The 23,344-nt window shown below is 37.5% G+C and overlaps 1 protein-coding gene across 3 annotated transcripts in view; it reads right to left on the reverse strand.

The window, feature by feature from the left end:
• Positions 1–23,344, reverse strand: part of Plcb1 (phospholipase C beta 1) — a 714,003-nt gene that overhangs the window by 673,018 nt on the left and 17,641 nt on the right. For all 3 annotated transcript variants that reach the window (XM_027921686.3, XM_027921696.3, XM_071608751.1), the window contains exon 2: positions 20,612–20,689. In XM_027921686.3, coding sequence (XP_027777487.3) covers positions 20,612–20,689 — 78 coding nt within the window. The remainder of the gene's footprint in view (positions 1–20,611; positions 20,690–23,344) is intronic.

The raw sequence follows: 23,344 nt of genomic DNA on the forward strand, positions 1-23,344 counted from the left end.
ACACTCAGGGGTAGTTTACTTCCAACAACCAATCCTCACAAAGCATGAACTGATTAAGCAGGCCTCACCTTGAGGGGTCACCTGGCTGGAGTGGACTTTATGTTGACAAAGGGACACTCCCACAGGTGAACTTCTGGTACTACAAGAGAAGTGGTACAATTTCTCACTTTCAAAGACAAGGAGTCATTCTCCAGATGGCTCATATACATGCTTCATAATGGAGAGTATAATGAAAGATAATAAATACTCTTTGCATCCAACATGATAAGTACAGATCCAAACACATTACACTCATTCAGGTAATCCCTACCAAAACCTTTCAATGAAGTACTATCATATCCATTTTTATACATGTGAAAACCAAGGTACAGAGAGGTTAACTCCCCATCTCAAGTCACAGCTGGAGGAGCAATAGAGCTGAGATCCAAACTCAAACAAATAATAACAAAGTCTGTACTTATAACTACCATCCTATACTGCAAAAGAAACAAAATAAATCACTTTCTTTCCTTCATAACAACAAAGAAATAGAGCATAACTCACAAATAAAATGAGAAACAATGAAAAATTAATTTCAAGCTTATTACCCCAACCTCTAATTTGAAGCTGACCTTTAAGCAAAAGTCATATTTGTACTCACTTAAATGTGTATAACTAAACATGAGGAAACTATACAGATGATTGAAAGTAACAGTGTCTCTAATGTTAATCATAAAACGTTGCAGCAAATACTGCTATTTTAGAGGAAAATCATAGCTGTTAACAATCGAGAAGCTAATTTATGTTCACACTTCAATGTCAGATTCTAAACTGTTATCATTAGATGGACAATTTAGCAAAAGTAACACTGTTGCTCTTTCAGAATGACTGCCTTGCTGGATTACATGAAACTGCCCATGTTTGACCACTTTTTATCTATAATTACGGCAATTTCATATGGCTCAAGCCCCCACCACCATCACCACCATTTTTCGTTTTTTGTATAAAGTCACAGACTAAGGATCACCAAATGTAGCTGTTTAATATAACAGGTCAAAAAACCAAAAAAGGAATAATGCCCATTTCTCAGCCTATTTCCCCAATTTTTAAATTTTCTTCTCCTAAGAAGTTCAAAGCAATGATTATCTTTTTTCCCATCCGGAACTTTAAATCTAAAAATTTAGATATCATTTAAAATAATTCCGCAAATGACATTTTTTTCCTACCCCAATGTTTCCACTTACATTTTGAATGAAGCTGATTCATTTCAAAGATATACTTCTAAGTGCTTCCCTCGTTTTACTTCCATTTTTTAAATAGATTTTATTATGTATTTTGTAAACATCCATGTGTAGCTCCTTTCGACACTGCAATAAATATTTGCCATTCTTTCCCAGAGTCAATAAGATTTTCTATTTGTCCTTACAACAAATAAAATAACTTATTAATTTAAATAGGCATGTCTAGATGGAGTTAATACAACAGTGTCAGAGCATAATACTGGCACTCAAAACTATGTGAAATGGTTGGTGCATAATCCCAGGAACCTGGGTAGAATACTGACATTGACCAGTGGAGAAACCGAGTCGGTGTCCTCTAACTGATTGACTCAGGCCATCTGTATTGAGATCCTAATGCCATTCTCTTAATATAAGATGTCTTGCTGAAAGCAGCCAGAAGCACAAAAGAAATCAGACATGGGACTTGTTTTCACAAAGGTAAATCAATATTCAATCTCATACTCCAGAACCATCTGGACCACCGTGTCCAGAGCGTTAGTTTGAGTACAAACTATGTCCTTCCACTCAGCCTTCCATTCTTAAGGTTCATTGGTCAGAGGCAACTTGAGACACAGGTCACATGAACCACGTGTGGCCTTAGTTCAGGCTCTATGATCTATGACCAGAGGTCCTGGGAATCTGGGTGGACACACTCACTCATAGGTTGTCCTCCAATCACAGAACATATCTGTAACTTGTGAGTATTTTCTGCGACTATAGATACTGGCATTTCTTTGAGATCCTGATTTTTCAATTAAATTGAGTATAAAAAGATATAGAGCCAGGTGCTCATGCCTGTAATCCCAGAGGGTCAGGAGGCTGAGGCAGGAGGATTGCAAGTTTGAGGTCAGCTTCAGCAACCTAGTGAGGCCCTAAGCAACTAGGTGAGAACATGAATTAGAAATATCTGAATAACTGTCATAGTTCAACAGGGCATGCGGCGACAGGAAGGAAGGCTGTTATCTGGTGGGTGTACATTGGGCTGGGGAGCCACTGAAGTTGAAAAGTTCAGTTTATTGCCACCTCTTCACTTTGTGCTGTGTTGAGTTAGTTCACCATCTCCATAATTGTTCTTTTGTAAGGTACCCCATGTAAGATCAGAGACTCTGAAATCCACCTCCCCTGTCATAGTTCAAGTTCACACAATATGTATTCAAATTGATTAAGACTTTTTACTAAAATCAGCCAGCACCCATGGAACATTTACACTGTGTGCTCTGTTGAGTGTTTGGAATGTGTTATCTCATTTAATCCTCACAAGAATTCTATGAAGTATATTTGTTATTTCCACTGTGCAGAAGAGAAACCTGGAGTACAGGCTGGTTAAATTTTGTCCCCAGAGACACACAGTGCTTGATCCAGGTTTTAAACCCAGGGAGGTGGATTTCAGAGTCTCTGATCTTACATGGGGTACCTTACAAAAGAACAATTACAGGAGGTCGTGAACTAACTCGACGCAGCACAAAGTGAAGAGATGGCAGTAAACTGAACTTTTCAACCTCAGTGGCTCCCCAGCCCAATGTACACCCACCAGATAACAGCCTTCCTTCCCGTCACGGCATGCCCTGTTGGCTCCATTAGATATAAATACGCTGACACCTGCATCTTCCCAGAGCACACTCAGCTTAAAAAAAGATGAGCTCAGAGTAAGGACTGATCCCTTCCCATGCCTCATTGACAAAACCTACTGAATTCGCCCTCAGTCAAACACATATGTTTCTCATCCCAGAAAAATGCATGTTGAAGACCTAGGATAGAAGAAGAGGTCTGCAATGATTTCCATCTCTCTGCTATGGAATTTTCCCCATGATCATTTTTCAACAGTGGAGAATTCTGAGGTTTACTATCTACTTGCCCTGTGTTCTTGCAGATTTAGAGTTATTTCCATGTTCCCAGCACAGGATCCAAAATATATATATATATATATATATATAAAAAGTAAAAAGACTTCCAGTCACTGAAAAATCACTAAAGGAGAGAAGAATAAAAGTACAACAAAGCAAGAGATTACTGACAACTACTACAGTTTGGCTCTTTAATGCCCCCAAAGGCCCACGTATTAAAGGCTTGGTCCCTGGCTTGGCGGTCCCTAGTGGGGGTTCTTCAGGTCATTATGGGTGTCATCAATGGGATAAACCCCAGGCCCTTCTCCTTTCTCGGTTGTTTCCCAGTCATGCAGTGATGGGTTTTTCTCTGTCAAATGCTCCAATCATTGCCATCTGGCTCCTCCACCAGAGACCTAAAAACAATGGGTCCACCTGGTCATGGACTGGAACCTCTCAAACTCTGAACCAAAATAACTTTTTTCTCTAAGTTGATTGTCTCCAGTGTTTGTTATAGTGACAGAAAGCTGGCCAAACCAATAAACAGGAAACCATAAAGAGATGTCCCTCTCTTGTCACAATGGTCCCCAAGTCACCTCATTCCTCAGTGACTTCGAAAAAACAAACAAACAAACAAACTGGTTTTAACAGCTGTTCCTTGGAGGATCCCATCTGAACACTGGGTCAGGAGGTAAATTTACCTCCCCATGACCTCAAAGGTACTTTTTCCTTTCAGAACATCAATTGAGAACAACTAAATCCAAGGTATAGAGAAACCCCCTACCTTAGAGAAGTTCAAGCACTCTAATGTTAAATTAACACAATTTCCTGGATGGGGGGTCACATTGCCTCAATATTTCTGAAAGATGAGGAAGCCATTGATCAGTTCTGCTCCAGGAAACACTCCACTAGCAGAGAGAGAATCTTCTATTAATTTTAGAGAAAAAAAAATTGTTTTATGTATTTGATTGTAAAACAAGCTATAAATGATTCCCCTTTGAAGATCCAGGCTATGTGTGATATAACTCTGCAGGGCTTCTCATTTATAGGAGAGGTCTATGTCCTCACTTGATGCATGATTTCATTTGGCATATAATATATGGCAGAGACATCAGTATGGCAATTCTGTTTCTTGGGCCTTTCTGCTTCTACTCCCTTGGAACTCTGCCAGTATCCCACAAGAACAAGCTGGCCTAGCCTTTTGGAGCAGAAGAGACCACATGGACCAGGTACAAGCCAACCAGCCAACCCTGCTAACTGAAGCCTCAGACTTGAGACCCCAGTGTGATCAGCAGAACCACATGTCTATGCCACACAGAATTGCCGAAGCCAGGGGAGCTGAGAGCAGAAAATGATCCACCGGAGCCTATGCCAGATCATCAAACCATGGAAAAGTGATCTGAGCCAGGTGTGGTGGTACACACCTGTAATCCCAGCAGCTGGGGAGGCTGAGACAGGAGGATCTCTAATTCAAAGCCAGCCTCAGCAACTTAGTGAGGCTGCAAGCAACTCAGTGAGACCCTGTCTCTAGATAAAAATACAAAATGGGGCTGGGGATATGGTTCAGTGGTCCAGTGCCGCTGAGTTCAATCCCCAGTATCAAAAAAAAAAAAAAAAAAAAAAAGGTGATCTGAATACATAGCTGTCGTTTTAGGACTACATACCAAAAGTTGATGGATTATCTTCATTCTATAAATAACTGAATTGGGAAATTAAGAGGGAAAAGATAAAAAACAAAATCTGTCTTAACAGATAAGAAATAACCAACTACATCACTAATAATAGCTCCTGAACTAAATCATTAGTTTAAGAGAAATTATTTTTTGGAGGTTTTTGTTTTTGTTTTTTTAATGACAATGTGCCACAGTGGAGTCTTGGTTGGAACTTAAGGGATGTACATTTTAATTTGAACTCTTATGAGTTAGCTGGATGATTGTGGCAGACTCCACTTCTTGACCCTCAATGCTAACAGAGAAAATGAAGGGATTGGATGTACTAAATTCTAAAGCCCAGTCCAATTCTCAGCTGACAGATTTTATGTCATTTTTTATCTGAAACATTACCAATTTTTGGCCACATTGCTAAGCAGAAAAAAAAAAATACATTTATCCCTCTAATGAATGGTGACAGAGAAGCTGCAATATGCCAAGCAAATTGTGAGAGTACAGTAGTGAAGAGGAAATGTGCATCTGTCCCGTTGATGCACTGGAGTGCGTGTACAAGCTCTTGAGAGCCAACTGTGCCTTCTTTACCCAAGTCCATGCTCAGTCACAAAGCACAGGTATCATGAAATCAGACACAGCAGGGGTATTTACACCATGGAAATCAGCTAATGCCACAAATCATTTGCCCTCATAGGAAAACCACTTCTTAAACACTGACCAGAACAATATTGGACTCCACTCTCATTGAGTTAACAGTCTTAACAGGGGAGCTAGATGTTATAAAACTATGTAAAAATAATTGATTACAACTGCAAAAATGATAGCTAAGCAATAGAGGGGGTAATTTAGCAGGAAAGATGGTATATTTCCAAGCAGAGGGAAATTACTGTGAAGACTTCAAGCAGAAAAGAATGTACCACAACTGGGGAAACAGAAGAGGACTAATGTAGTTTGTGTGATCACAGCACAAAAGGAAGGGCCCAAGAGATTGATGGAGGGTAGAGAAGATGTTAAGGAAGACTTCCAGAGTCCAGAATTGGACAACTCAGAGGAAGGCAGTACCTAGTATGGCAGCAGGACCAGGTCAGGCATGAAGGTAGGAAAGGCAGGGTACCAATCATGGAAATACTTGGTTTCAGTTATGTCAGGGACAGGGTACTGGATGATAATGTGAAACTGGATTATAAGTCAAGAAATGAGAATGTTTCAAGGGAAATGGGGTGGTCAATAATATAAAATCCTGATGCAAGGTCAAGCACCAAGAGAGCTAAAAAGAGTCAATATGTTTCAAAATGTGAAAGTCACTGGTGGGTTTAGGAAAAGGAGTTTGGAGAAGGGACAGGAACAGAATCCAGGTTGATATGAATTGAGGAGCAGGTGAAAAGAAGAACATAAGCAAGTCTTTCCAGAAGTTTGCTTAGATGAAGATGATAAAAGGGAAAGCAAGCATGAAGGTCCAGAGAGGGTGTAGGGTTTCTATTTAATATACAAGTGGCACGTCATGTTAAATATTGATGGTACACATCTGGCTATAGGGCAAATACTGTTAACACAAATAATAGGAAAAGAAATAAATGTTAGTGTAAAATAACAGAGAAACTAGGGTCCAGGACCAAAGAGGTAGAAATGGGCTGGGGAAAAAAAATACAGTTGCAAACAAGGGACTGAGCAGCTGCTGTGCCTCCGAGACACATAGCAGGAAGTAGGTGGGGATGCCCTACAGTGCTTTCCCTCTTCTACAGGAAGTAGAAGTTCACACAAATTGCCAAGAGTGGGGCAGTGGAGATTTATCAGGGAGGTTTTAACAAATGAGCAATGGTAAGAGAGAGCACTGGCTTTGGACAGATCCAGCTTTCTACTACCACTTAGTGAACCCTAGCTTTAGACAAGCTGCACAGCCTTTCAAATTCATTTGACAAATATTGATTGAGCAACTACTGTATACTAGCAGCATACTAGAAATGCCAAATGAATTGGGTAATGTCCCTGTATTTAAGGACTCCATCCTCTACTGCGCAAGTAAAAGCAGTTAGACAACATAAACACAATGTGTTAATTTCTACCTTAGTAAAAGAAAGCCAGAGATATTCCTGAACACAGACAACAGCACTTCATTCTAAACTGTCAGGGTTCAAAAGAGCCTTCCAGGGAAAGAATTACCCTACCTACCCATAGCCTCATTTTCCTTGATGCAAAATGGAAAAAAAAACAACCAAATGATGCACCAATAAAACATTTCACATTGAGCACACTAGCACAAGGTCTGCAACACAACAGTTTACCCATAAGTTCTACTTTCCTTCCCTACAAATCTTCCTGGTATAATCTAGACAGAATATTAGGTTCATACACAAAATTGCCAAAACCTTATATTATTTGTGCAATTTTCTCCATGATTTTCAAGAAATAGCCTTCCCTTGTGGTAATTAGAAGTTGATAAAGTTATCATGGATAGCTAAAGCTCAAATTAGAAAAATATATAAGACAGCAATGTCTTAGGCAAGAAATTGTAGTCACTGAGTACATAAATTGTTCATAAATATTATCCCCTCTTTTATTTATCTTTCATGTTCATGGGACAGATGTAGCTGAATCCTTCATATATGAGTCCCTGTCTTCCTTCAAATAAATAAATGTCCAGCATATCAGTTTGCAATCTTGAAAGTGACAAACAGCTCATCTTAAACTGGCTTAGAAAATGAAGGGATTGATTAGCTTATGGAATTAAAATGGAAAATCTGGCATCTCACATGATGTAACCAACTACTGGGTTCGTCACTAGTGCTCTGATTTAAATATGGTTGTTATGTGTCCCCCAAAATTTCATATGCTAGAAGCTGGATCCCTAGAGTTACAATGTGGAAGTAATTAGACCTTTAAGAGGAGGGGCCTGAGGCAAATTAATTAGGACACTAATGGTATCAACCTCAGAAGGGATTGGTATAATTCTAGCAGGAGGGAGTGAGTTTTCATGAAAACTGTTATAATACAAGGACACCCCATGCACTTGGCCCCTTCTTCATGCTGTCAGTTTCATTTCTTAACCATGTTGTAATGCAGCCAGGTGTGTCCCCCACCAGGACACTGGTGCCACAATTCTTGGATCCACCAGCCACCAGAATTGTTGAAGGCCAAATAAATCCCTTTAATTTACATAGTACCCAGCCTCAGGTATCTTGCCACAGAAACACAAAACAGACTAAGCTTACCCTGTCTTCTGCAGGGTAAGCTTCCCTCTTCTGCTCCCAAAGTAGTGTCTCAGCTACCTATACCACCATATTCTTCCACAAAAACAAAATAACAAAAGCAGGTCCAGATATCACATACTTGTAGACCAGAATCCCGCAAAAGACAGAGTGGTTCTTTCTCCATCAGTTCAAGAAAACTTTTTATTGCAAGGAAACTGCACTGGCTCTGAAGAGTCATTCCCAGTCCAAACTATGCAGCAATGTCCAAAAGAATTTTCCACCATGATGGAAGTGTATAACTGTAATTGTCCACAGATGGCTTTAAAGCACTGAGAATATGACTAGTATGAGTAAGAAACTGAGTTTTTAATTGTATTTTATCTTAATCAAAGTGAACATGTAAAAAGCCACAAGTCTTCATGATATGGTACAGACAGCACAGCTCTATGCTGAGGAAAGGAGTAGCCACTTTGGTTGGCTATACCAGACAATACTCACTGCCTTGGGCTAGGGTTGAAATTAATCCCCTTTGTTCCACTAAATGAAGTCACTCTGCTTGGTATCCCAGAGCCCACTATTCTTATTTCCCTTAGATTAATGGCCCAATTCAACTTGAATTCTTTTGAAAGGAGTTATATTTATAAATCTTACCTAGTACAATTGCACGTGAAAGTCACTTTGGAATAATAGTCTTTTACAGTGGAGAGGGACCTCAGGGCTCCTATACTTCAGATCCATATTTCACAGAGAAGAAGAGGGCTTAGGGCATCAATTGCTTATGGAACTTAAGAACGGGACCTGGATACTCAAACCTTCAACCATGTTTTTCCACTACAAAAAATTCAGTTCTTTCTGCCATAGTACTCCAATAGGCACGCTGTGACAGAATTAACTACATTTCACATGAAGCTTTGTAATCATTAGTTTACTGAAGCTTCCAGTACAGAATATTATCACAAAAGCCTTAAATTTACCCACAAGCATCTAAGTTGGTCATATAAATTAGGTAGGGTAGCTTGGTGAGGAATGTGGTAGATTTGGTACCAAACTCTGTCTAAAGCAGGCAGCTGCTGCTCTACTCCAATTAAATGTGGCCATGGCGGGTATGATGTTGTAGGTTGGCATGCCTTCTGTTTTTTCTGTTTGTTTGTTTGGGTTTTTTGTTTGTTTGTTTTGTTTTGTTTTTGAAATCTAGATTTACAAATTGAATCACCAGGTTTTTAAATGCTGAGAACTCATGTTTATGTGTTTAAGGTATTATGCAAACTAAGCAAGATCTGTTTATGAACAGGTCCAGCCTCTAGTTTGCACCCTAGGTATAGATGTATGAAATCTGGTTCATTGAAAATTAAAGCCCCCAGAGTAGTCAGCACTGGTGGTGCCCATGTGTTCTCACACATGCCAACTGATAGCTTCCAACTGTAACTATGTCTGAGGGTTTTCTCAGAACCTGGGCCTCACTTGCCTGGAACCCTCTGAGCCACCAAGAGAAGCTGGCAGAAGAGCTGAAGCAATACTCCTGAGAGAGCTGCCTTCAGTCACTGACTAAAGAGAACTGATGGAACTCCCTGCAGTGTCTACCAAGATTCTCGGCAGGATGAAGCTTCCTTTGTCTACTCACCTGATAACTCATCCTGCACTGGCTGCCTTCCCTTGACTCTCTCACTTCCCCACTGTCCTTTCCATGTTTCCTGAGGTCATCTCCTGAATAAGTCACTTGAGCTTGGGGCGTCAGCTGCTGGAAGAATTCAACCTACAAACACCAAAAATTGTTTTGGTGCTTTGTTTTAATTTTTTTTTTTCTGTCTAGTTATAAACTACGTCATGACTCAAATTGATGCAAAAGTCACAACATATCTAAGGTCACATCTACTCTGGATTCTAATACCTCAATATTCATAATATAGCCCTGGAACTGCAGTCCTCTTGCATAATTAAGCCATGCAAAAGGAACAAATGTTCATCTAAAAATAGAATCCATTATGTATAGCAGCACAGTCATTAGCTTCTCAGTATAGCAACTAGTTCTGCCCCATAAAACTTTTCAGTGAAGCATTCATTCACACAGGTGCATGGATTGTCATGATGTAACAAGGTTTACAGACACAGTCCCTAAGAAAGGAGGGAGTTTGGGCAGAAAAGCAGGGAGAAATCTCATGTGAAATCATTCTCATCACAATCCACACTCCCTACAAAAGACAGAGTGAAAACCAAACACTGTAATGAAAGAAATGTGCTTTCACTTTTATCAAATGCATGATGTAGAGGTTACTAAAGGGCAAGCTTCCGATCACACCTGCAAATTATCATTCTCCCTCATTGGGTACCTGTGTCAATAAGGGAAGGGTTTCTACAAACTGATAAGAAATGACAAGATGTGGCGATTTAAGATAACATCTGGCTTTGTATTCATAAATAAAAGTTAAGATATAAAATGAAATAATTTTGTAAGTAGTGTATGTGTGTATGTGTGTGTGTGTGCACAAGCACATGCTCACACATGTGCTAGGGACTGAACTAAGGACCTCATGCATGCCAAAAATATGTGCTCTACCATTGAACTACACCCTTAGACCTTTAAGGTTATTCTTAATTCCATATTCCCTTATTCAAAAATGTAGCTAATTCAATTAATTAATTATGGAATTTAAACAGTGCCTTGATCTAATAGAATCTAGAAAAATAAAACATAAAGGTTCACAAACAGGACATTAATGCCGAGGACGTGTTTAGTAAAGACAGAACAAATGGCTAATACCTGGAGCATTCAGGGAATGGGAAAGCAAATGAATTTTAATGAACTGAATATAACCGAAAAATCTATTTTGATTCACTCTTGGATATTGAGAAACATTCTAAAAAAATTCTAGTAATTTCCTGACTTATTACGTACAGTATAGGGAATATTATGCAATCATTGTCAAATAATTCAGAATCTAGTGGAGCCTGTGAGTACTCATATGGAGGATTACTTCAGCAGGAAAATAGGCTATGCCCTGGACAGGAAAGGCAGAGTGTGCACATCCGCTCAGGAAGTTTATTGAATTAATGAGAACCCCTTCTGCATACAGTTTGCTTCATCCAGGCAAATGTATTATACCTACTGAGGTTTCTTGCTTTTTTTTTAACAAATTTAAGGGGAAAAAATCCTACAGGTAAACAAAATTACACAATAATCAGATTTTTAAGTAAGAGCCAGTCTACACAGTCAGGCTACCTGTGTTGATTCTGCTCCTGACTCTGCCACTAACCAACAATAGGACTTAGGGTCAGAACATGACCTCTGTGTGCAGTTCAACTTATTCACTTTATAATTATAGTGTTGTCCTTCAGAGGCTTTTGAAAATGATTTAATAGTATGTATGCATTACAGGATAGTTATGTATATTATAGTATATTCTGTTCATAAATAATAATATTTATGTATATTATTATACATACTATGTTTATGAATAGATGTACACTATAAAAGTATACATATAGCATATATATATATTGCATATACACTATAAATATATACGCTACATATCAAATTTCTATACTATATAGATATATATACCCCCAAAAATGTATATACACTGCACACATATGTATTAATGATGCTTGGCATGCAGAAAACAATATCTATGTTTGCTATTATTGATACTAATGATAATGACAATGACAATAATAATAGTGAAAAAGTATGTGCAAACTGAACTAGCAAATGTCAAATCCTTCCTAGATTTGAGAAATTTACTTATATGTAAGAACTGACTTCCCAATAATTTACTTTAATCAGGGTTTGCCTTTTTGCCTTTTTAAATCATTTAAATAAAATTAGCAATGATAAAATACAAAAAATAGAATGAAATAATGAAGTATATTATTTGAATCTTTGTGTGTGTGTGGGGGGGGGGGGGGTAAATGTTTACATAACTCAACTATTGATCTAAACTTTGTTTTACCAAAAGGCAAAAAGAAGTTTATCTTCTGATTAAACATAGAAAGAGCTCCATATGACCCCATCAGGAGGATCAAATAATCTTAAATTGGCAAGAAAATAAACCCAAGAGCAACTAAATTAGTATACTCTATCTACAACATCTGTAATTCCAACAAAAGAGAAAAACTTCATGTCACTCCCACGTATCTGGTAATTCTGTTCACTATAAAGGACAATGGATTTTCCCTGTGGCAAGAAACAAAACTTATAAACAATGCATAGATGAACTCCCTATTCTTCCAATTCAATGTTTCATGCCATTTTTTGTATCAAAAAGTACTAACTGAGGAATAGAGACTTGCTCCTAGCAATTTGACCCACATCTGTTTAAACTATGCTCAAAATCACTAAACGTTTAATTTTTAAGGATCTAATCAGTGTGAATGAGAAAGAGCTACCTGATGCCAATGTAATAATACTGTTATAATAATAACTGTAATAATACTGAAACAGTTATCTTAGGAAAAGAAGGCATAGACAACCATGGTGGCATTTAATTCTTGTGACTATTACCATTTTCTCCTATCAAAATTCTTTAAATCATCTTAAAGCTTGTTCCTTAAGATGTTTCAAGTTCCCTGTGGTCTAAGAAACTTTCACCTATGATGGAGAATTTATTAGCAAATTATTCTCAGAGGAAAAGTCTTTTAAGCAATAAATCCCTTCTTTTGCCTTCCCTGGCTCTGTTCCCAAAACATTATGAAATACATAAATAAACATCTTGTTTGCCCAAACAGATCTAAGCTTCAGTGCTCTGGATCAAAAGACCACAAGAGTCTAAACAGAAAACAGGTCAGTGTTGCCTTGAAGAAGAAGAAAAAAAAGCAATAGAAATGTATACATAAATAAACAATCAGTTGGTTTTCAAAACAGTACATTTGTGGTCCCTAAGAATTAATTATGGACAACTGTTTAGTTGGAGACTAATTATTTGTTACATAAAAGCCAGCAGAGAGGAAGGAGAGTTTAGAAGGTAGTGTGCATGATGCTGGGCACTTCATGTTTTATATTCAGCCTTCACAACAATTCTAAGACAGCAATACCTGTCTTACAGATGCAGAAACTGAGGCTTAGAGTGCCCAGGAGATTTGCCGAAGATGACTCATTAAGTAGACAGCAAACCCAGAACCCAAACCCACATCTGCTACAACAACTTCAAAGCTTGTTTTTGTGACCAGATTCAGGCTTCCCAAATTAAAACTGTTTTAGGAAAACCAGTCCTGGCTTTGGACAAAGTATTCACCTAATATGTTCCAGTGCTTTTTACCCAAGGAATTCCCTTACATCCCTAATCAGGAAATATCTGTATTAAGTTGTTAGGCATTATGTATCCACATTAAGAAGTTCCTGCACAAGGATTCTAGTAAAAGAAGTTTATTTTAGAGGTGGTTTTCAGACACGTTAGTAGTGAGGAAGTGATACAGGAAGGGAAGGATAACATACAGGGTAACTTATCAAGCCAGTTACCATTAGGAGTAACGGGCTTCACTCCACAGGCATGCTCTGTGCAATGCCATAAAACACACACTTCTGAGTTGCACCACCTCTTGGTCTGTTTGAGTGTTGATTGCCAGAAAGTTCTGAGCAGCTACATAGAAGGCAAAGTGAGCTCTAGTGGCCAAAAGAGCAAAAGAATGCAGGAGCTGGATGCCCACTGGTGTCCAGCTAGTGTCCTATGCAGCAGTAAGGTCGAGGGCACAGACATGATACTGTGCCTCTTCTAGTTATTGATACTGCAAAGGAAATGCAGGGAAGGTGAAGGAAAGGACTTCATCCATTGATGCTGCTGGGTAGTCAGCAAAGACAGGTGCTCCAGGCCAAAGAACAATTGCAGCCCTCACAAAGCAACCTTCACCCCCTCCACTGTATAACCCTGAGGGTCTCCTTCCATTTCCATGCAATTTCCCTTCTCTCTCCCTTTCCCTCCCACCTCTCATCCCTGTTAAATGTGAGGAGGGGAGGGGAGGGGAGAGGTGGGGAGGGGGGATGGTGGAGGATGGGAAAGGCAGCAGAGCACAACAGACACTAGTATGGCAATATGTAAATCAATGGATGTGTAACTGATGTGATTCTGCAATCTGTGTATGGGGTGAAGGTGGGAGTTCATAACCCACTTGAATCAAAGTGTGGAATATGATATGTCAAGAAATTTGTAATGTTTTGAACAACCAACAATAAAAAATTAAAAAAAAAAACAAACAAACAAAGCAACCTTCACATGAATTTTGCTGCTTTCCAAGGTAATTTCAGTTACTGTTTCAGCCTTTGGGAATAGCTAACAAATAAAAATAAATAAACTTCATGTTCTTCATTTCTAACTACCTCATTATGCCTTCAAGCACTCAGTCAACCCTAGAGTCCCCTATTCCATTTGTCTCACACAAGAAAGACAAAAACTGATGTTTCTGGAATATAGTAGACAAGGGGGTCCTAAAGAGGAAGCTCCTCTGCTAAATGACCATTCATAAAATGTGTGCTCAGTAGTTCTTGATGGGGTATTTTTTTTTTAATAGGAAATCACTAGCTCTTCTTGTAGAGGTTCATGACACATCATTTAAAATATTTTTTGAACTCTGGACTCATGCTGAGAAATGTCACTGTGGCTTAGGTAAATATTTAACTTTTAAACTTTGTTTTTGAACTCTGTATAGGAATTTAAGGTTAAGAGAAAGTGATCTATAGTTGCCGTTTATAGAAACTTAATCATCGCTCTGTATAATAATCCCAAATGGTGTCTCAGGCAAAATCATAAAGCAGAACAGGACAGGCAGATGGAGCAGATGGTAGAGCCAATCCCTCCTGTCCTGTGTCCCTAGAAATGACTAAATACACAGGTATAAATTTATGTCTTTAATCTAGGATCATGGGTAAACAATAATGTTTGCACTCGTTGAACCAGAAAGTATAAAAGGCAGGAGATAAATAGGAATGAAGTAGGAAATGACAATGCAGAAGTCTGCAGGCACTGAAATGCATGAAATACTCTATGGCCATCAAACCAAGTGGTGAAGGTGCCCACACTAGGAACCATATAGGAACACTGACTCAGATGCATCTTGCCACTACAGACCCCACCTCCCCCACGCTTCACACTCTAAGCCAGGAAGAAAGCCACAAGAAAGGAGGTGCTAGCTGGGCAAGGTGGTCATGCTTGTAATCCCATCAATTCAGAAGGCTGAGGCAGTAGGATTGCAAATTACAGACCAGACTTAGACACTTAGTGAGACCCTGTCTTGAGATAAAACAAGAAAAGGAACTCTGCAGCAGACAGCCCCGGGGTTGAATCTCAAGTAGTAAAAAGAAAAGAATGTGTGGGGCGTGCTATGGGTTGCTACCGCAGCTGGCCACAACTAAAAACTATAGGAAGCACCAACCCACAGGACTAATAATCTGAAGAAATTAGAGAACTCTACCTCCCACCAAAATATATTACGCATAGATTAAAAACCAAGATTAAGGGCTGAGAATGCAGCTCAGTGGTTGGATTCCTAGCACCACAGAAAACGAAACCAGACAAACCTAGACTAATAATGAGGACAGTGACACATATGATGAGTAGAAAAATAGGAAAGGAACACTAAAATATGACTGCATTAGGTTTAAGGCTCTGAGCTATCTTTTGTCATGCGTGAATCTGATGTTAAGAAATTCAAAACAAGCCACAGACAGGAAGAAGTTTGCAACATTTACAACAGTTACAAAATTAACATTTAGAATGCAAAGAGAACTACCATCACAAGGGCAGAAGGTATAAGCAGGCAATCTATGTAAGAAGGAACAGAAACGGCCAGCCAAAACATGCAAGAAAATATACATTGTTGACTAGCCAATCGGGCTGTAGCAGATTAAAACAAAGAGATACAATTGTTGTATCAGATTTGCAAAAATCGGAATGTTTCCTAGCAGTACTAGTGAGATTTAAGAACACTGTTTCTCTCATATTAAGACAGGGGGGTTATGCAAGGCACAGCACAGCCAATAGCTAGAATTTTGGATATGTATAGACTTCAATCAGCAATTGCACTTCTAAGCACATCCCTTAGGGATCCCCTGGACCATATACTCAGAAAGATGTAGACAAGGCTATCACTCTCTATTATAGTATTGCTTGCTATGGCTCCATATTAGAAATAAACATCAAAGGTCCACCATTTGTATTAGCAAATAAAAGTTAGCAATCTATTCTTTAGGATACAATAGAGCAATGTAAAAGAATAAGTCAAATACACATATGAAAATTTCTATAAGAAATACTGAGAAGTAAAAAGCAAGTTGTGGAATACTTAAAAAAAAAAAAAAAAAAAAAAAACAGGATGAAAGTTGGATTAAAAGTGAATGCAGGGGCTGGGGTTGTGGCTCAGCGGTAGAGAACTTGCTTAGCATGCGTGAGGCCCTGTGTTCAATCTTCAGCACCACATAAAATGAGTAAATAAAATAAAGGTATTGTGTCCAGCTACAACTAAAAAATACATATTTTTTTTAAAAAAGTGAATGCAGGGGCTGGAGTTGTAGCTCAGCGGTAGAGCACTTGCCTCGTATGTGAGAGGCACTGCATTCGATTCCCAGCACCACATATAAGTAAGCAAATAAAATAAAGGTCCATCAACAACTAAAAAAAAATCATTTAAAAAAAGTTAATACAAACAAAACAGAATGAAACATTTCCATACTTATGCTTGCACAGATTCATTAAAAGGAGACCCAAACAAGCATGGTGGTGCATGGCTATAATCCTAGCAATTCTGGAAGCTGAGGTAGGAGAATCACAAACATCAGCAACTTAGCAAAAACTTGTCTCAAAATAAAAAATAAAAGGGCTAGGGATGTAGCTCAGTGGTAGAGAACTCTGGGTTCAATACCCAGTTCCAAAAAAAAAAAGACTAAATAAAACTAAAAAAAAAAAAAAAAAAAAAAAAAAATTAAATAATGAAACCCAGGAAGAAACCAAGGAGCCATTACCAGTAGACTTCAGATAAAGGACTAGGACTGGGGTTCACCATGGTATGGCTTGAGAATATTTACACTGCTTTATACTTTCTCTCCAAACAACAAGAACAAAAAGATATCTTTATATTATCTGCAAAATTAAAAATCTATAACAAAGAAAGTAGTAAGAATCCTTCATTGAAAATGTGTGTTTTTCATTTTAAAATTTATTATGAATTTCTTCTCCCTTACCCTGAGCTCCTGTTTTATGGATACAAGGAAGCATTTACCAAACTACAGTGAACTTCTGATCTGAACTAGTAGCAACTTGTTTTATTTTTACACCAACCTTGGCATACAAGCAGGGCATCGAGTTGCAAGGAGAAGGTTTAGTACCTTCCTTGGCCTACAGAAAGGTGTTAGCTCTTTCACATTGACCCTCTTTTCTGCTTCAGTCTTTCCTTCAAAACTCTGCTGCAGAATCTTGTTGATCACATACTTCTCATGGCTGACACTTCCTGATATGGTACTGGTACCCACATGGCATAGATCCAAAACAAAAAAAAAAGTCATATCCTAATTCAGCCCTTCACTACTCCAGCTAGACAGGAGCCCCTTCTCACCCATGACTTAGAAATAAACTTATCCTCTTCACATAAATCTACATTTACACTAGAAAAACCACCATGCTTAAAATAGTTATATTTAGAAAGCTGCATTTGCTAATTTTATTCAATAAGATTTTACAGAACCAACCATAAATGGGAAGAATTGTCAAAATAAGTCCAGAGCTGGTAAAAAGTATGAACATTTCTTCCTAAAAATGATTTTCATATTTATCTGTTTCCACCAACCCCCCAAATCCTGTCACTGTTTCACTGAAACCCATTTCAGTTACCTAAAAATGACTTGCCAGCTCTGGTTTTTAATTCTGAAATTTTTCATCTGTGCTGTCTTCTTTGGCACCTATCATTTCGATGATGACGCATCAAAGGAAGGGCTGGGGAAGGCAACATGTCACTGTCTATGGAGGAAAAGCCAAAAGCTTAGAATGGGGGAAGCTCAGGTAAGAGGTACAATGTACCCATAAGCAGAGAAGGACAGGAGTTACACAGTACAAATGGCGAGTTGTTTTTTTTTTTTTTTGGTTGTTTGTTTGTTTTGTTTTGTTTTTTTCCCAAAGCTAGAAAAAGAAAGCTCTCTTTAATAACACTCTTTAGCAAGAACTTCTTAAAGCCACTCAAATCACTTGTAAGCACGCAAGGCTTAGGTGATTGCTAATCAAAATGCTCTGGTATAAGCTTCATGAACCACAGAGGGAATATGTTACAAAAAAAGGTCAAAAGAAGAAGTCAAAAGAGGCATATTACAATAAATACCAATAAAGGTCCCCAACCAATGGAAAACGAGTGTGCAACATCAAAGGCCAAACAAAAGCATAATATTTTTTTTTCTGAGATAGGATCACTATAATAACATGAAATAGATTCTTAAGAATACTTGCCAGAAAAAATATATATATCATAATGAAAATACTCCTCTAAGTCACATCATGATTGCACAATTCCACCAAGAACCATTAGATGGTCTTATGCAAAAATGCTGACTACGAGCTTGATGTATCAAAGTTTGTTGTGTGCACCATTTCTTCTAATATACATTTGCTAGAACACATTCCTATAACAGTCCATCTCCTAAGAGTGAATGCATCTCTTGTCCTGGTTCCGGGACTAGGCATAAAGCCAGAAAGAAAATGACAAACTTGAAAGCATATTAAGTTTGTTTTTCTTACATCTCCTCATTTTTTAGATTCTAAGATATATAATCATTGACCAAAAAGTAAACCTCTGAACTGAAAAATGACTGAGTAATGAATTAGGTATCTAAAAAGGAAAAGGGAAATGTACCATCTCTATCTAGAACTGTAAGATTAATATTCATGAAAAGAGATAAAAGGAATTGCTACCCACATTACTTGTTTCAATTGGTCAAATACATAACTAGGACCAAGAGAAAAAGGCTGGTGTAAAAAAGCTAAAAGAAAATTTCCCATATTTGAAAATAAGCATGGGTCAAAATATCAGGTTCATGGAACAATAGAAGTGCATCAAAGAACCTTTGGTCCTAAGCCCTTTCTCTTCAGCAAAGAAATATTTATGATTGGTCTTCAAGGGATGCTTAACTGAGTCTCCATGAATTATTTAAAAATCCCAAAATATCTTCTCTTGCTTTTATAGAAGCTTGATTTACAAGTTGAAAAATCAAACTGACAGTTTGGTCTCTTGTACAAATACCCAACCTTAAGAAAAGCTCTAGGCATTATAAATATATCTTTCAGGAATATAGCTCCAACAGCTCTAAAAATAGCGTTTGGAGGAGAGAAAAAAAAAAAAAAACTCTTTCAAGCCATTGTTTTATACATAACAGCAGGAAACCAAACATAATGTCTAAGCCAAAGTGATTAACACACCCAGTAATAAACGTGAACATTAAATACGAAATCCTACTCAGACATAATTTTTGACATGAGCATAGTCTATGGTTCAGTCCCACATCTGTGGCCACAGATGGTTGCAGGATGCAATACAGTATTTAGAAAATAACTATAGGACCACAAGGCTGAAATCTGCCTTTGGGGTAATACGTAAATGGGCCCACTCAGGACTAGCCCCTGGGGCCAGACATTACTTTCCAGTACCCTAAAACCTTTCCCCAAAGCCCACACTGCCCTGCAAAATTGCCAATGCACAGGGCCATTCCAACTCACTGCTCAAAGATGTAACTGACATTGCCCCAAAGGAGGAAGGTGAGAGGGATAATTCCAGGAACTTTGGATACCAGAGATCTAATGAGGAGATTTGAAAGAGTTAACATTTTGGACACTCTTCTCCAGTAATCCTAGAGCTCCCAGATAGTCTAAGGTATTCTATTCCTATTCTATTGGTTTCAAAATGTATTTAGCACTTCAAAGGCACTCTAACCCATCTCTCCAAATCTCAGTACTCAGAGGACGAAAATATTCTGTATTTGGTGCCTCTTAGGTTCAAGGGTAGAATTACACCAATAACTTTTGAAATAATAACCACTTTCTATGAATATTCTCATCTAAATGCCTGTTAAGCCTCAAATAAATCTTATGATCTTCAGACATTCTACTTTTTAATAATTCAGTATGGATCATCAATTGGTTTCATAATAAATGAGATATTAAATTCCTGGTATTGTGGGCAAAAAGCTAATTTGGGAAGACTCTGAAACCTGAAGGAAAAAGTTAGAGAACTCTTATCCTTGATTTTCTAACATGAGTAAATTATCAAGGCCAAATTCCTTTTGATGCTGGAAGAATTCTTAATGAACAACACAGGGGAGAAGAAAGGAAAAGGAAAAGTCAAGGCTATGGTCATTGGGTCAAAAGTGATTTTCTCATCATTTCTCTTCATTCTTTATGGGCAAGGACTTCAACCAGCAACACTGCCTAATAATGTTCTACACCAAATCCAGTTTATAATTTGCATATTCTTGTCCTAACAAATAATATAAGCAAAACTGAAAATTACCAATTATTTGGGGTTTTAACAAATCTAATGATTCAAATCAGTATTCTTGAAAAGTCCTAAAACATTTGACCTCAGCTGTTCTTTGGAAGCAGAATCTATAAACAAATTCCTAAGAGGCACCTGTGAACTGGATATACTTACATAATTCAATTAAATAGATATTTTGCAAAGCAGTAATAATGGGGAAAATTATGAAAGACATTTCTTACCTTATTTTGATCTGTCCAGTAAAAGAAAAATCCCTGAGGGTCAGTCCTCAAAATAATTGGAGTAACAATAGTGGAGTCCTAAAAATATAAGAAAAAACATGTATGTCAACATACATTACTATGGAAAGTCCCATTCAGGAGTTACTGAAGAAAGACTAACTATAGTTCAAGCTCACCAAAATTTTGGAAAAAAAAATGAGGCATGGCATTTTTATAATTTCATAGAATTATTAACCTTGTAATCAAGATCCTTTACCAATAATCAGAATATTTGTAAATAACTTGTAAAGGAAAAGTCCAGTGATACATTTATTGATTAAGACAAGTTTTTAAAGGCATTGACATGTTTTCTATTAAAAAGCTATATTTAGTTTTCCACATAATTTTAACACTAACCATCATTACCTATTTCATATGAATAAAGTTAATTAAAATCTATGCTTGAGGATAATATTTTAAATTACATTTGCTCCATAAAATGATTTTTAATTGTACTAAAGAGAATAAGCGTAGCAGTTGGGCATTGCTGTTTCCAAGGTAACAGTAAATAAGGCCATCTTCTACATATTTGGAAAGATACACACAAAATTGCTGCAAATTTAAATTTCACATGCTAAAACATCACAGACAAATAGTCTCCTGAATTTAATGCATGCATATTATAGAGAAAAAATTGCATGCATTGTGATTACAATATCAAACATTTCTAAAATATGTGTTCTTTTCTTCTGGCAATTTTCAGAAAGACATACCATCTGCACAAGAAAATGCGTGTCACAAGATACAGACTTTTCTGCTGAAATACTCAGGCCTTTGCAGGAATTGTATTTTTTAAATAGATATAAATTGCCAGTTTTTGCAATTTTTCATGAATATTATAACTATATAGTATGCCATAGCCTTTATATGTTCAAAGGAACTTGCAATGAAAATTGGGACTTGGAGAGATAATTTTGGAATGTGAGATTTTTTTTTTCTGATTAGTAAAGCAGTACTCATGGTTTTTTATCTACTTATTAAGTTTTTTTAATGAAGTTTCTCTCAATACTGGGCATCAAAGGCTTTACACATGATAGACAAACACTCTATCACTGAGCCATCTTCCCGATGCTTTTAAAATTTTTATTTTGAGATAGGGTCTTGCTGACCTGCCCAGTTCACCTTGAACTTATGATCCTGTCTCAGCCTTCCAAGCAGCAGAGAGTACAGATGTGAGTCACCATGCCCAGTCTATTAAGTTTTGTTGTAAGAACTCAGCTTTGCAGTCTATCCTCTTGGGTTCAAATTCTTGCCTGTCCTTTCTTGGTACCTCAATTTACATAACTAAAAATAAGAGACAATTACCTACCAAAAAGTACAGCATGAAATTTAAACAGGATTATTTGGGGTAAAGCAGCTGGACAACTGCCTTCCATATAAAGGTGTTCATTATTATGATATTGGATTATATGTAAAAACAGATGCATTAAAATATAAAAGTTTCTCTTGATATATTTTTATGGTAAAACATTTTTAATGTAAAATTTATCAGCTTCAGCGCACAGTCCAATAGCATTAAGAACATTGAAAGCACATTCCATTTTATGTGTACACCATGTTTTATTTATCCCTTTTTCTGTCAATGCACATTTGCACTGTTTCCACCTTTTGGCAATTGTGAACAATACTGCTAAGAACATAGGTGTGCAAATATCTCTTTCAGTTATTCTCAGTATCTATCCAAAAGTGGAAATGCTGGATCCTATGGCAGTTTTATGTTTAATAATTCGAGGAATTGCCATCCTGTTTTATCCTGATATTCTTAACATGCAGTTTGAAAAATATCTTTTATGAGAACTGTTCTGTTAGGATTCAGTACAATTATGCTAGGATTTTTAATTTTCAAGATCACTTTTAAATGTCAAGAAAAAAAGACATTTGGAAACAAATCTGATATTCTAATGAAACGGTAATTTAAAGATTATTTTAGGCTTCTTCCATGAGATTGCATGCAAAACAGTTCACAGCAATATTTCCAATAAACTGCAGCAATATTTTTGGTCCTGTTTCATCACTTACTCTTCTACAGGTGGGCAAAATAAGAGCTCTGGCAGGCTGCACACATATCTACTTCTAGATCAACTGGAATGAACCCGTAGGTGTAACTTATCATTTTCAGGTCAGTTCTTTTTCTTACCAGAGCTTCTGAAAGGATTCTAACCAAAACTAGGTGGCAATTCATTGCTAGGATCCCAGACAACCAAATATTTAAGTAAGCACAGCAAAACTGCTCAAATTTAGATCTTGGAACACTGTATGAGGCTGCCTCATTTGTTTCAGATACTGCTATTTCTAGCTTATTCCTTCTCCTCCTTCCAAATCAGAGCTCCTTTGTTCAATATTTTCATGACCCCACTCTTCCGGCCACAGTTCCTCTGTTAAATGATCATTTATCTGGGCTCCCTGCCTGCTTCCTCCATAATCACCTCTAACATTCCAAGATCAGCTGGAACTTGGCATTCTTGCCATGCAAGGCAGGATTTGACCCAGAAATACACAAATCTCCATTTTCAATTCCACCTGCTTTTCTTCCTACTTCCCACATAGCTGCAATAATCTATATTTTCTCCATACCAAAGCAGCCACTCAACCAAGATCTCAAATACTTTACATTGTCAAAACTTATGCCCAGGTATAACCTTTGAAATACAAATTCAACCTTCATTCCCAAGGAAACTGCAGATGGGAATGACT

Source organism: Marmota flaviventris, chromosome 2 (assembly GCF_047511675.1).
Source record: "Marmota flaviventris isolate mMarFla1 chromosome 2, mMarFla1.hap1, whole genome shotgun sequence".
Taxonomy (NCBI): Eukaryota; Metazoa; Chordata; class Mammalia; order Rodentia; family Sciuridae; genus Marmota; species Marmota flaviventris.